Here is a 16,203-nt window from a genome sequence, read left to right as displayed (position 1 = left end):
AGATGTCAACGATACACGGGGCAAGCCAATGCCGATAAGCAGGAGCGAGGGAAGCTCTCGCGCCCGTGGTACCGGTCTTGACTGCAGAGAAGCAAAAGCCAAGCGGTTCGACACAGATGGTGAGTCGAGGGGAGAGCCAATAAGAACAGGGCTGTGATGAATGAGAATCGCAAAATGGCAAGTTGTGAACCAAAGCTAAGGAACTGTTAAAAGTGTGAAGGGGAGACCAGCTGCAGAGGGAAAGCGGCAGCACGTGGGTGCTAATTCGAGAGACTGTGATCGAGCCCCATATGAGATGAACTACAAGTACCAGAAGGCATAGGAAGGCCCACAAAATAGGTCAAAGTGGTCATACAGAGAGTCAAGCAAAATCCCTGTACAATCGAAAGACTGATCTACAAGTGCTGGGAAAGAAAGGGAACTAAATCCCGTATTGAGAAACCTAGGGAAATTGAATCCCGGAAAATGTCAACAGGGGTCCGAGCCCGACCGAGGGAGATCCAGGGGTGAGGCAATCACCCAAGAATAAAAAGAGAAGAGGGGTCCGCGTCCGACCGGGGACATCCAGGGGTGACGCTGTCACCCAAAGTTGATTGATAAATGAACTGTGATATATTGTGAAATGCGATAGGTAGAAAGTCAACGTCCAGAAGAGGGGGACCCAGGGGTGAACCCATCACCCAGTAAACATTGGGAACAAACTTTCATTTGGTTAAAGGAACTTTTGTTTTTGTTATTTGGACACATCAGGCCCGAAGGCAAGAGACTTAAGGAATCGAGACCTGGCCATTGACGATCCTGAGAACTGCCATTGGAACTGTTGTCTCGTGCTTGAGAAGCCCGAGACTGTACTGTGCTCGAGCTCCCATCTTACACCGTGTCCAAAACGTGGGGAAGGGAGCCCCAAGCTATTGCATCCTGACATATCATTTGAGAACACTTCTTTCTTTGAGAACTATCCCACACCCCATTTTGTATTAGTAGTGAGGTTTTGGCAATAGGTTTCTTAGTATAGGCCCTTTTTATTTTGACAACGCCACTAGGACGGTCTTATTTTTCATTTGATGGTCAACGCTTGCTCCCATCTTAGATTTAGGTTTAAATTAGGTGTTTTTCCAGCCTGCACACAGCCTTCATTGTTCAATAAAAACCCTTGAACTGTGATCACTTGTGTCTAACTTACTTGTCACCCCGAGTTCCTCACAGATAGTAGGGGGGTTGTTTGGCAAACTCCAGGGTGTGGCCTTTTTAGATGACGTCTAGGACCATTTGTCTGTCATGATTTTGTCCCATTCGTTCAAATAGCGTGCAACATTTCCTCCTACTTTCTCCACCTGTCCTGTTTGTGGTGAGTCATGCCTGCATGTTGGCCTGCCACCCTCTCTGAGAAGAGGAAGACGAGGAGGAGCCTCTGTGCCTTTCTGTTAGTTTATAGTTGTTCGACTTCTGGTATCCTTGTCAGGACATCCAGTATCCTTGTGAGTAATACGACCGTCCTCCTCAAGAGGATGAAGATGTGGTACTGAAGGGGCAAAAAGTGTTCCTTCCTTGCAGGCATGCCAATGATCTGACTGTGTCTGTCACTCTTCATAGCCATGAGGGCGTCATCAATCTTATCCCAGAATAAGTTGTCCCTGTTTCAAACGGCATGTCTAAGATCATACTTTGTGCTGCTTTCAGGAAATCTGTAAAGCAGAGCCAGCTTTGACGTCTGAGCACTGCTCCTTTGCCGATCTGTTAGAAGCTGGCTTAGGCTATGTCTACCGCAATATTAACATTGTGATTGAAGGCCTCCTTCCCCTTCCTTTAGGATGGCTAAGGCTTCCTTTCTTTTCTCTTCTGGGAGATGTTCCAGGATTGGCACCATTCTGTGCCACATTTCCCTCTCATATTGTGGCATGATTATGAGGGCATTAGCTGCCTTCACAGTGGTCGCCCCGATGGCAAGCACTTTTTTTCCCAAATGTGTCCACTTTTCGCTCTTCGTTCTCTGGGGGCACTGAGCATTTGGCTGACTGCAGTGCTTTTTCCGCCTGCCACGGCCAAGACTACAGAGTCTGGCATGCGTTGCAAAGTAAGACACGTTGTTGTGGTATCCGTCTTCTTTTTGTGCCTCTCTTTTATGCCAGCTCTGTGAACGGATGCTTCATGGTTTTTAAACCACCTATCAGACATGATCTACGATGCTGATGGAGATTCTAGACTTTCTTCTCTTGCTCATGTGGTCGACATAAGTATTGCTTGTTTCACCCACTAAGTGAAGTTAACTCTGTACCAAATTACTTTGGGTATCTTTTGTTACTGCTGTGGGTGTGAACCGCTCTGGCATTCCTCCACCATTTCACCCAAGTTGCCCCCATAAGTATGTTCACAGAGCTTGTGAGGAGGAAGGTCTGTTGCCCCCAGTGCTTATCTGGGATAGGAGTTATGACAGTTCTGAGAGCAATTAAACTGCAACACCTTGAGAACAGGCATAATGGCGCAGCAAACGTTCCAGAGAGGACCGCATGCTGAGCACATGAAAAATGAATACTCAGTAAAATTGGGGCATAGTTTGCTCTATTTATGCAGTGGCCACATCATGTCAAGAGTCAAGGGAGCTGAACGTCTGAGAAGCTGGTTATCTAGTTACACTATGCCCCTCTGTGAAAGTTTCAAAGAGGATATCTATCTTGATGATGAATCTGTGGGGGGATGCAATCCATTAGAAAATGGATGCACTTCAGGTTTGTGAATGGCCAATGACAGTACAAATTCAGTGCTATGTGGTAATAATATGTCATTTTTGAAGTCGCATAGTCTGTCGAGTTACTTTGACTGTGACATGTTTGACCACATTTTATTATATGGGCAGGCCCCATCCCTGCCCCTTGCGCACCCCTCCATGCTCCACTCTTCCATACACCTACAAACACATACATACACACATTGACTCAGTCAAAAGTCACTCAACCAAACTTACAACATGAAAAAATGTCAAATTTTAACTCACTGCAGACCTACACATTCGTACTCTTTATAAACTGTCTTCTGGTCTGTGAGCTGATTGGGCCATATCCAAACTCCACAATAAATAACGGTCACTCTTCATGAACTGGAATGTTCCAGAAACCAACTCAATGCCTCTATGCAGACCGCTTAAGACTTTTCAGTGTATGCATGATGAACTGGGCACTCGCCAAGGCCTGTATTTTCCACATAAAAATTGCCCAATGTCCAAACCTGTAAGGCGGTCAGCCGGGCGGTTCCAGTGGACACTATGGCTGAGTGACTTGTGTTTTAGTAGGCTATACTACAGGACTAGGAAACTCAAATGAAACATTTCAGTAAGATGGTTTTGAAAGAAGTGTGTTGGTCACACAAACTGCTTTTGTTTCAAGCTCCAACTGCTTTGTTTTGGTAGGCTACAAATAAGGTTTTTTCTCTGGGTGTCCCATGATTGGCCACACAATATGCTGAATTCCATAGTTAAGGACTCTTTTTGATTCAAAGTCACTTTTGAATCACAATGTATATGATCCTCTGAAAAAATGGACAACAAGTTGCATATCAACCTACTGTGGCTTGACAAAGCCTGGGATAGGTTAAACATACATCGCCAGCTCTGCTGACTAGCAATAAGCTAGTGTTTTCAAACATCAGATAACTTCTTCCTGGAGTGCGTAAAACAAGTCCAGGGTATTTCTAGGACATTTTGGCAGAACTGTGCTTTGGGAGATGTTGCCACCTATAATGGGTCCTTTCTTAGATCTCCAAGAGAATTTGGCCACAGGAGTACCCCAACGCCATAGACTCTGCGTCCAAATGGAATGTGGTTTTCAAGCAACTACTGATGTGGCCTTCTCCCTGAATGGGTTCACGCTCACTCCCTCAGAAAAAAAACATCTTCAAAGGCATTCCACAGACATCTACTGCTTTCAGATATCTGCGGGGTAATGCGAGACACATGCATGTCGATAACACTACACACCAGATGCAGGCTTGAAATTTGATGCTCAATTTCCACAGGAAGTTCATAATGATTTATTTGTCCGACGCTATATCAAGCCAATGGCTTCAACATCATATAAAAATTCTCTGCTTGGCAGTCAATTCCCAAGAGTTACAGAATGAATGAAGCATCAAACTCCCTACCATCTTACACGATGCTACAGTCATGAGTTAATTGGACTGATTCGAATGAAATATAAAGCATACACAAAGGGTTGCTCTTTCCCGCTTGACTTCAGATTTTTTCTCAACTGTATGAAAGAAGGTGTCTGGTTTGGGAGCAAGGTGAGAAACGTTGACAAGCGCTGGAAGCAACATAGGCTATCAGACTTAATGTACCAGGATCAACAGAGGAGTTTTAACACGGTCTCTCCTGCTGCACTCCATTCATAATTTGTCTGCCAATGTTTCATATCAAGGGGCAAAACATAGACAACTCTAAGAACGATTTCTCACACTATGTCAGTATACATTTAAAATGTGTTCACAATAGGCTTATGTGGAATAAATAATGGATATATCTAAACAATAATCCAACACAATTTCACATATATGTTAGCATTTGTTTGGCTTCTTAAAGTGTACACCACTTTGTCTTTATGGTCAGAGAGTTTTCAGAATGCACACTATTGCATAGCACAGTTCATATCTTCTGCCCTCTGTTTATGTAAAAGGGTCATGATAATGTATAGAGCTGTCTGCATTGAGTATATTAAACATGACAGTAAATGGATAGTGACAAACACTAACCTGTCCATTGCTGGTCACCGTTGCATTGTCGAACAGGAAATATGCACCAAAGAAAAATACCACTGCATCAAACAGGCCAAGGAATGTCCAATAAATGAACAAACGCCAGCGAAGAAGTGCATTCTTGGCAATGTCCCTGTAAAGGAAATATACATTCAAATTATCACGACTAAATGCATAGTGTTGGACAGAAGAAGTGGGAAATTATTCTAATCTAACTGCTGTGTACATTGCTTTGTATCTGGGATCACAGTCCATTCTAACCTCAGAATGAATGATGTAGGCCTTTATATACAATTCACTTGAACTTGAAGGAAGACTTGCATGAACTTCACACTTTCACATTAATGCACAGAGTATTTGATCACTTTTGACTTTTGTAGACAAAAGGTATTGTGAATTGTTTTTATAATCGCAATCTGCTTGTGTTACCATTAGGTACGATGAATACCAAAAAAAAGAACTAATGTATGCAATGAGAGCTTGTTCTATTCTTTCAGGGTTCTGTGATGAATCAGAGGTGATCATCCCAAAAATCCTGACCTTGATCCCTTCCCATGTGGCCAGGGAAATGCAGCCGCTATCTGATCCTGGGGGTGGTATTATGTGAGAGGATCACATGGAAGAAAACCTGAGTCAGGAGGAATGGGAGGAAGAAACCTCTGAAGAAGTTCCCGAATAACCATACAATCTTAATGACTTCTTGTAAAATTGATGTTTCTGATCTTAAAACAAATATGAATATTATGGACTAAGTCCCTTAGCACTGAGACGAGGAAGAGAGGTCCAGAGTTACCAAACTGTAATGAGCGGTCTAGTTGTTGGAATGACCCACACATGCACAGGACCTTTAAAGAAGCAGGCCAAAGGGGAGTAGCAGGAAGAAGCAGAAGTTGGAGTCGCCACTGTGCCGACACCAGGACGCTGTGCAGAGAATGTGGCGGAGGTTGGGATTCCTGTTTTATGCAGAGGATGCACAGCGGTAAGCAGTATTGAGGCCAGCTAGCCCGAGGGAGAGAGAAGCTCTCTGCGTCCTGTAACCCGCTCCAGTGTAAAGTTTTCACAGGTGAGCATGTGGAATTGTGAAACCTCCGTTGACTGTCAGCGCGAGCACACGCAGACTGACAGAAGCGGTCAAATGCTGAGGGAGTACCAATGAGCAAAGAAGCAGAACTGGCGAGTCAGAAGGAGACGCAGGACAGGCTGCTGTGTAAAAACAAATATTTTGAATACAGAACATTTGAATTTAAGAAAACTGGGCAAAACTCTCATATTAAGAGATGTTGAATAGGGAAATAATGTAACCCCCATGACCAAAACCAAAAGGGGGCAATAATAAAGGAAAATGAATAGAAACTTGCAAAAAGAGGGCCATCAAATAAGGGGATATTATAACCTGCATTGCGATAGCCAAAGAAAGCTGAGGGTGACACCAAGGCAATTTGAATATAGCAGCCCCAGAACAAGATACCTCAAGGGAGGAAGTTGTAAACCCCATTGTCAACAGGCAAGAGGTTATGTAAATAGAAAATCGGAGACTGCAGGAGAAAAGCCCTTTTTGTAAAAAGGATCAAGGGAGAGATAATTTTAACATGTATTGCCTAGGGCAAACAGAACAATGTGAGAATCATTGTCATTTTGTGCAGTACACTTGTGGAAGAAGCTGTAAGCCAATTATGTTGAAAATCGAAAAGACAAAACCGAGAAGCAGTTGTTAATTCAACTTTCCCCATTGAGGATTCACGTGTGGAAAGTTTGGAATGCGTTGTACAATAGAGTACAAGTTGTAGTAGGAGTTTTATCCTGGCAGGCGAGTAAACCAGGAAAGGGACAAATAGTGTTTAGTCCTGGCAGGCAAGTGGCCCGGGAAGATGATTTAAAGTACTGGAGATGTGGTAGAAGTTTGTGGTGAAACAGAAGTGGCAATTCCACTACTATGTTTTGATGAACGGTTGTATAACAATCCTGACTAAAGCATGTGTTTTTGAATTAACCATCCTGACTAAGGTGTTGCTTATGAAGGAGAAATACGGTGTGAAAAAAGTGATTGGTCTCCAGAGAAGAGAAGATTCATATTGACTTCAGACTTGGTGTGTGCAGAGAAAGTCTTTTTGGTTTGCGAAGCAGAAGGATGTGGAAACTTTAGCCATTGTCTTTAAGTGGGAGAAATGCTTTGGAACCAAGATAGTCTCTTTGCCAAGTGTAGAACATATTTAATGAAAATAACTTAATATTCTACCTGGAGTGGAACTTTGCTACAGAAAAGAACTTTCCTGAAATGGAACTTTGGTTTCAAACATCCTGAATTGAGCCAGGGGAAGGGGATCCAACCATGGACACAAGGATTCACGTTTATAACCTTTTGTTTGGATTTATATGTTATTTTGTGAAGTTTAAACAGCCAAAGTATTCCTGTATGATTTTGTTGTATATAATAGAACGAGGGAATGATACTTTTGAACATTAGGTCATTTTCCTTTAGCCTTAGTTTGCCAGGTAGGGAAATCCTTGTTAGGGAGGGTAAGATGGGCGTTTGTCTCACCCCTTATTTAATAAAACGGCGACTTGTGAGAAAACTCTACCTATGTGGCCTGTCTCGCATTTATGACCCCTCACAGTATTTACTCCTGTGAGCTCAACCTATTTCAATGAATTAACAAGCAGTGTCACAATGGACTGAAAGAGTTCAGGTAACAATAGGGCATAGGGGATTGACAGCACATGATTTACTATCTATTTGCATTTTTGTATTTGTGTTTTTATATAAGTGATTGCGTATTTGTATAGCGCCTTATATACCACTGGTATGATCTCAAAGCGCTGTCAGTTGAAAGCCTTCTGGGACCGTAGTCCAGATCAGTGGAAATAGAGTAGTATAAAGTGCTTGGGGGCACTCCATATGTGTGCAGCCAGTGCAGTGGGTAGCTGCATTCTATTTATTTTTTTTTGTATTTGTTTATTACATTTGGTTAAATATACAACCAGCAGGGCCTTGAACTGGCCACATACAACACCTTTAGAACACCCCCCATCCCCGTACCTCCCTCCCACCCTCCCAACTTTCAAGACAATTTTAGACCTCACCGCAAGGTCCTTTCTGCTTTATTCCACAGTGATCGTACTTTCACTCGATGAGTCCACCATCTTGGGGCTGAATAGCGACACCGTGAGTTCCACCCATTGGAGTAGGTCGTCAGAGGTGTCCAGTCTTTGCTGGCTTCGGGCGTTCTCCCAGGCCCCTGTTTCGGCCTGTGTCCATCTCCGGAGGTCTTCCCACCATGTTACTAAGCACGGGGCCTGGGGGCGTTTACAACACATAGCGATGCGTCGTTTTGCAAGTATGTACATTAGGTCTTTTAGCTTATTCAGTGGCTTATTCTTCCGGTTCCTGGGGTATCTTCCCAGAATGCATGCTGTGGGCCTATGCACCTCCCGGGTGACGTCAGCCTCAGCCACTTTAGTTTTGATTAGTGTCCAAAAGTTTAGTGTTGCGGGGCACCCCCAGAACATGTGGGTCATATCCGCATGGGGTTCGTTACACTTGGGGCATCCCCTGCTGTTGGCTCCATTGAATCTGGAAATGATTGCCGGGGTGAGGTATGATCTGTTCGTTATGTAGAACTGTATAAGCTAAAATCTGGCGTTTCTAGATACCTTTTTGTGGTATCTTGTGATGGTTTCCCACTCAGCGTCTTCGAATTGCTGTCCAAGTTCTGTTTCCCACATTGCCTTGCACTTGAGGCTGTGCTGGGTAGTACTGTCTAGCAATGTTTCGTAAACCCTGGAGGTCTCGTGGCCCCCTTCCGCCGCCGCCAGCAGGCTCTCGATCCTTTCATGTCCGATGTCCAAGTTTTCTACAGCTGGCCAGCGGGCAGCAACCCTCTGCACTACAGCGTTGTGTAGAAGGAATTGACCCGTGTGTATTCCCGAGATTTCCTGCAGTTCGGCAAAGGTCATGATGCCTTGGTCATCTACTAGGTCCCCCAGGGTGGCAACGCCGCACAGCTCCCATGTGTCTCTTATTATTTTCCGACTCCCCCGGTCTGTTTACAATGATTGCGGCTAACGGGATCTGTGGGGAGTAGGAGTCCTTGAGGTTCTCCAAGAGAAATTCTCCATCAGATTCCTCTTCTGCTTCAGATCGTCTTCCCATGAGGTGGGACAGAATCAGTCTGTTTCAGAAGCTTGTTTATAAGTGCTGGTGTGCCCATTCTCCGGGTCCGGTAATACTTTGGGCATGTGGGTGGGTATTCCTGTCCTAATTTATGGTTTGAATTGTGGAATTGTATCGCATTATTGTCCCTTCTGGGATCGGCGATTGCTCGAAAGCTCCTCGGATTGGAGGGCGTAGTGCATATCTGCAGGAGACTGGAGTAGGTCTAACCAAGCAAGGTTGATACTTCGCCCTGCGAGAAGGAGTTAATTGCATCAGTTACTCGGCAGATCAGGGAAGCCTGGCTTGATCAGAGACCACCTTGTATGCCCGATGCCTAGCTAGGAAGCAAGGGAGCACTTTATATGTTGAGGGTAATATATGAGGGAGGGGGGATATTAGGGGGTCTCACATATTGATGTGCCATGAGATGTTCCAGCCACTGGGGTGGGATGTGCTGCATGAAAGCACTGAGATTAGGGGACACCTATGTATTGAGTGAAAAGAAAGGTCTTAAGTTCCATCCTGAACTGCAAGAGCATTGGCACAGTCAGGATTCCCACCGGGATCATGATCCAGAAGGTAGGGGAGAAGCAAGAGAACGCCCGTTTCCAGTTTCTTTCTTGCATGCCAGTTTCATCTCGAGCACAGTGATGGACCAGCTCCTGGAGGAGTGTAATACACCGGAGGTCGAGTTTTCCAAGTAGGTGTGTGTGCAGTGGTTGTCTTAAAGATAAGGCAGGCAGTCTTGAAGGGTATTCAACCTGGATTGTAAGCCAGTGCACCTCCCTTAGGATGGGATAAATGTGGTTGTGTTTCCCGTTATGAGTGATACTGTGGTGTGTTGGGCAATGTTAAGTGGAGCCTGTTGCATCACTGGAATGCCACTGAGGAGGGTACCCCCCCCCCCCTCCTCCCTTCCAATGATGTGGGATACTACCAGGGCCTGGACTGGGGTTCTGAAGTCCTCAATGTGGCAGATTAGTTCAACCATTATGTGCTGCCAAAACCTATGCCCAACAGTTGGTACCTGAATTAGTAATTATATTTTGGTTTCTTGTGATTTCGTATAAATTGTTTCTGAAACTTAATTGAAGATCTGATCAGGGCATCTACTGAATATTTGGCTAATACACAAGATTGTGATCTAAAGTTTAAAATGCTTCTTGTGTTCATGCTTTAGCTGGTACGCTGCCTGTGAAATCAACAATAACCTTGTCATTTTAGTTTTATTGTGTACATATTATACAAATTTGAAGTTACATTGCCGATATACTCTTATATTACATTGCTTAATTTGTGGGAATTTGGAGTTGTAACATTTATATTTATTGAAGCAACAAGGTTTCAAGCATAATAATATCACAGTATACAGGGTAATTCTTTAACAACTACTCACATAGAAGCGCATGACAACAAGCCAATGGAAGAGTTGATTAGGGACTTCAAGTTACATAGACCAGGGACAGAATTGGACACATGGCAGACAAAAGTCCAAATGGACTGGATATTTACAAGGTAATGACTGCAGTGGAGCTAGAATCAGGGTAGGCATGTAAGGGGAGTGATGAGTCAGGAAGTAAAGTGTACTCCATCTATGCCTAGGAAGTGGGGCTTTAATGAAGATTTAAATGAGTGGCTGGTATTTCTTTGGTTTGGAAACATTCAGGCTTATACGTTAGAAGGGGGCTGCATGTCACCCCACTGCGCTCTGTCCGTTAATGCTTTAGCATTGGCAATTCTTACACTGTAACCACAGCAGTATCCTTTTTCCTGCCTATAGAGTAAACAAGCCTACTCTCATCAGTGGATGCCGATGTGCCGCACCTCCTCCTGGTCATAGTAATAACTAAGTTGACTGGCAGTTACTGGCTGGCCTCAAATTAGGAGAGGATCTGAAGGCAATAACTTGTATATTCTTTGTATCCAGCACTGACAGTCTTTATTGTGGTAGGAGGCTAAGGTAACGCACATCAGCTTTTTCACAGATTCTAGCAGAGATGCAGTGCGCAATTGGTATGAACTCTTTTAAAATACCTTCTATAAAGTTCCTAGCCTCCTCTTCCTCTCGAGTCTAAATGTGTTGCCACCCTCCTCACAAGTGCATTGTGGGTGCACTGGTCATATGCCTAATAGGTAGACAATGGAAGCTCAGTTTGCTATTGGGAGTCCATGGCATAAATGTTTGGCGCTATATCATCTGGATGTAGGTCTTTCAGGTCCCTGCTTCACCATCTGGGTGCAACTCCTCCTCCTCCTCCTCCTCCTCCTCAAATTCCTTAGGCTCGGAATATTCTACTCTAGGCACCTTGGATGGTGTTCTGCCTAGGTCTTCTTTGGCGTGGTCTGTTCTCTTACTTCCCCTTTTTTCCTTTCATTAGACGGTGTACGTCTACTATGGCCTGCTGGATTGTGTTAATGGGTCAGGGTCCTAACCCTGTCCAGCTGGTGCAGGAGGACTACTAGGGTGTTTACCAGAGGCTTGGTGTTGGAGTCTGGAGGGCCCCAGTCCCTGTCCCTTCTACATGTGCCTGGCTAAATTTGGGAAGTGCACGACTTATTCATTCACCAATACCTGTTGTACACAAAGTGTTTCTCTGCCCCATAGGACTACAACTACCAAAGGTTCATGTGGCAGAGATCGGACTTCAGCACTCACAGAGCAGATAGGTAGCAGTGAGCAATAAGGCAGTAGAACACACCACCAGTCAGACCGACATTTCAGACGCTCCAAGTAATACAGACACAAGCTCCAGAACTGACTATTTGCAGCTTGCCACCATCATGGAGAGCTGGCAAACCTGCCTTTGAAAAGGGGAGGGGGGTTAAAGCAAGCCTGATTCATGTATTCTGATGCATGTAATCCAGTCCATGGGGGAAAAGAAGGCAGTCATTGGCTGTGAACCAGCTAACAGAAAAGACAGGTCTGAGTGGGTTGTTCCGGGGAGATCAAGGGAGGAGAAGGCACACACAAGACCAGGCAGAGAAAGGACCATACAGCAGAGCATGGAGAAAGATTACAGAGAGCGTGAGCAATGTGAGGTATTGGTTGGTGAGAGAAAGTTGTACTTGTATGTGAGATTACATGGAAGTTGAATTATTGAGTGTAAGGAGAACGTAGAGGTGTGAGGGATGGTGATTGACAAAGGTGAAAGGAGAGTAACTGCAGGAGAAGGTGTGGATGTAGTGTAGGGAGAGGTAAACATAATGGAGTTAAGTGGTAGTAGAGAGGAGGGAGTAGTGAAAGTAGTGGGAGGGGAGAGTAGTGGGAGTGGTAGCGAACAGAGCAGAGAATAGAGAGAATATTGCATTGACAGTCAAGTACGGGAGAGGGATTAGACAGAGACAGGAGGAAGGAGGAGGCAGAGCGAAGATCAAGGCAAGAAATTTGAGGGCGTGAGAAGGAAAGACAAGAGAAGCCTGTGCAAATGGAAGGCACCTATTCCAACTGTAAAGACCTCTGGGTCAAATATGTGGTGCCATGTTATAATTTGTGGGTGTGAGGGGGTTCATCTCAGCATGGGGCCCTCAGCATCAGACCCTCCAGTCTGTGCAGCAACACCCTCGCTGGCCGGCACCACAGTGCTGATGCAGCCAGTCCTGTGTGTGAGTGGGCCTGATGGTCTGTATGTAACATTGTCTTTTTTAAAGCCGTTACAAGACTCTGTGCCAACTTTCTGGGGTAGCAGAAAAGTTAACCCGATTGTTGGACACAAACTATTTTGGAAATCGGACCTCTGACAACCTTCTGCACACCATGGGAGGCTTAGAATTTGACGATGTAGGTGCTTTTTGACGATGGGGAGGCTTTCTGGAATCAAACCCCTCAGTCCATGACACACTCAACGTCGCAAAGAGTCCTCTCCTTGAAGGAGATGGACTTCACTGCCTCTATTATATGCTCTGCACAGCGCAGGTGCTTTAAACTCCGAAAATAGTCTGTTTAAATTTCTTGCGCATGAAGCAGACACCTTCTGGACCTGGGCAGGTAAATAGTTACAGACTGCATGTGTGTCCACACAAGGAAACTTTTCATTGCAGTTTGGACAAATATTAAACAGTGTTTTTACCTCAGAGGTTGGTCAGAATGAGGGAGCCCAAACAGGTTAAAAGACCAGGCATTAAATGCATTTGTATAGGACCTGTCCATAAACTTCTGAGTGTGGAGATCGAAGATGCCAGGATTCTACGTGGTGCTGGATCGGCAGTGCTGTTGAAGTCTAGTTCTTTGGCCTTGTTTTTCAGTGAAGTCAGTGAGATTGTTGGTTTTGAGCTCAGCTGCTTACTCTGGCGTGCAAGGAGGAGGGTACACAGTTTTAAAGGAAGATGCAAAAAGGCGCACGAGTGTGCAAGAGAATGAGAAGGAAGGAAATAGAGCAATAGCCTAATATGAAATAACTGTAGCTGGTAAATGGAAAGCCAGGCAGCTAACTTGCTTCTTATAAAGCTGCTTGGATCAAATATTGTTGGCACCCCTTTCTTCTCTGTAGCAATGGTGTTGGTGATATGTTGATTGCTATGCCACTAAAATGAACCAAAACCAAAAAGGACACTGTGGGCCTGATTTCCGCAAGTGTTTAACAATGGCTTATTCCCATTGAAAAACGCTTTGTAAATTAGGCCCTGTGTACTGAAAATACTGCAGTGATAAGTTCAAATGCAGAGCCCAGTTTACTTGTTGGGTTAATTGCCCTCATCTGCATTGTTAGTGAGGATATTTCAGCCAATATTGTCATGTTTGCAATATTTTATTCAGAGTTTGTTTACATTATTTAAATGCATGTAAATTTGAAACATGCCTCAATAACAGAACACGAAGTGTGTATGCCTGCAGAAGTCGAGAAGAGTCTGAAAGAAGTTAAGATACAGCTCAGAGGGCTATGCAACAGGACTGACCACAGCAGACGTTTGTAGAGGAACAGCAAGCGATGAACATATATACTGCTACTAGCCTAAGTACCCACCTTCGCCTGGGATGTTCATTCTCAGATTTGTTTTCATATTCCACCGTAAAAGATGAATACATATTGTTGTTTGCCACAAAGCTAAAACGTGATGCATGTTAATTTCACTAATTGAACACCACATTTTCATTTATCTCCGATTTCAATTCTCACAAGAATATCATATGTGTATGCTTACTCTGATTATTTGCAGTGTTCGCAGTGGTGGCAGTTGTCTCTGCTAAACACACACTGCAAATAATTAGAGTAAGCATAAAAATATGATATTCATGTGAGAATTGAATTCGCAGGTAAATAAAATGTGGTGTTCAATTAATTAGTGAAATGAACATGTATCGAGTTTATTGCAAAAGAAATCAATGAAAAGTAAGACACACTCGCAGTTTTCACCCAAAAAAATTAGCAAACAAATAACCGCGCGATGATAGAGCACTTTCTACAAATGACCTGTAAATGGTGCGTGGAACACCACAAAACGTAATGCCGAAAAATCAAAAAAAGTTAATCATCTCAGGAACGGGATGACCTATTGATCTAGAAATAGTTGCATTAATTCAGCAATGAAATAAAGAATATTCCATGCAAAATTCATGACGCTAGACCTCACTGTTCATGAGGAGTTACGTCCCCAAGATCAATGCTACATACAAACAAACATGACTGTTTTTATATAGATTGCAGAAAGAAGGGAGGGAAGGTGCTTTTTAGCTATGGGGTATGTTAAGAGGGTACTACACATTAGCTTCTTGTTGTGGCCATAGTTTAAGGTGGCAACAGAAATCTAGGTTAGTATTCTTTTGTAAGCTTATGGCTCGTCACATTAAAGCAACCTTAAAAAACGCACACCATGTTCTGTGGTGCTGCCATCGACTTCCAAGAGATATTAGTAGGGGGAAGACAGACCGGTAATGATCCGGGTAGCATAACATCAGGTGCTTTAACTGGGAATAACACAGACATAACTCTGTAAATAATGTATATGTACATCGGATTATGCCCTTAAAATTACTGGGAGGTTGTCCTCAGCTTCTCCTTTCCCAGCCCATTAATCGCTTGGCCATTGCTTTCTGCTTATTTGCATAACAATGGAGCTCCCCTGAAACCCTGTGGGATTTGACAGCCGCTTCTGGTTACCCGATAAATTGTCACCCATTAGAGTGTTTGTTTTTCTCCTGTCGGAGGAAGCCATGGTACTGAAAAACAACATCACTCACAAGTTCAGTAAACTGCAGCCCACCCGTCCCATCCCCAAACCCAGCGTGCACAAGGCTAGCATCTCTAAACAACGGTAGAGACCTGCCACAAGAACAATAGCAGAAGAGGCTAACAACAGAGGTGTAATCAGCCCAACTGTTGCAAAACAATGTTTACGCTCGTCAAAAGCACACCCAGGGAAATTATAGCAGCCCCCTGCAGTTGTTTCGGCAAAGGTGCGGTTTGACAGACATACATGGGGGAGAAAAGAAATAAACATGGTGTTGTACGTACCTTGTCGGCTCCCCACCTTCAGTATGCAGCCCAGTGCAGGCCCCTCCTCCAGGGCTGGAATGCTCCGCATAGTCAAACCCAGCCTCCTTGGCTCCTCCCTCTGGCTCATACATGTAACCAACCCTCAGGTCTAATCACAATCACTTGACTTGAAGGGGGCTGTGCCAATGTAGAGGAGCAGGTGAATGCTTTCTCACTAGTTCCTGCCCCCTCAACACTGACATATTCGAACAGAAGAATAAGGGCTGTGGCTGGGACCCCTTGTGCAATCCCACTACTGTATCGAGTATATGAAAGACGGTATGCACTCAGACAGCCATATAGAATGTACCCTTGCACTGAAAGTGTGGAAGAATGCCACATGGAAGGATGTCAGCATGCACCTATGGACATGGAGCGTTAAGTGAAATCTGACAAGGACAGATGATGTCATGAAGAAGATATATGAACCTATGATGAAACAATACGAAACTACTTAAGAGTGACGATGTAACTGAAGCACCAAGAGAAATATGTGCCTAAAGCAAAAGCAATCATGGATATGAAGAAGAATGACGTAACTTAATGATTGATAAGTGCAAATACGGAGGAAAACAAGATAGCTAAGACATATAGAAGCTTGCTATAGACGGATAAATAATGTGTTCATATAAAATGTGGCCATGATATGAAAATGGACGCTGGCTCATGTTGAATTCAACCAAGCTACCTCAGAGACAGACCAAGGCTGCAGAATCAGGAGACGCTGGAAATACAGTTCATGTACAAAACAGCGATGAGTCGAGGTTGGCATAGGATCAAGGATACTATTTTAAGGAATAATTGCAAATCACAAGGGGAGTAACACAGATAAGCCCT

The 16,203-nt window shown here is 44.1% G+C and overlaps 1 protein-coding gene across 7 annotated transcripts in view; it reads right to left on the bottom strand.

Annotated features, from left to right (window-relative positions):
- The window catches only part of ATP11A (ATPase phospholipid transporting 11A), a 2,308,865-nt gene that overhangs the window by 290,545 nt on the left and 2,002,117 nt on the right, over nucleotides 1-16,203 (bottom strand). For all 7 annotated transcript variants that reach the window (XM_069636989.1, XM_069636990.1, XM_069636983.1 and 4 more), the window contains exon 25: nucleotides 4,741-4,876. In XM_069636989.1, coding sequence (XP_069493090.1) covers nucleotides 4,741-4,876 — 136 coding nt within the window. The remainder of the gene's footprint in view (nucleotides 1-4,740; nucleotides 4,877-16,203) is intronic.

Source organism: Ambystoma mexicanum, chromosome 7p (assembly GCF_040938575.1).
Source record: "Ambystoma mexicanum isolate Mex_15411 chromosome 7p, UKY_AmexF1_1, whole genome shotgun sequence".
Lineage (NCBI taxonomy): Eukaryota > Metazoa > Chordata > Amphibia > Caudata > Ambystomatidae > Ambystoma > Ambystoma mexicanum.
Note: the sequence above shows the minus strand (reverse complement) of the source record. Positions and strands in the feature narration are given on the sequence as shown.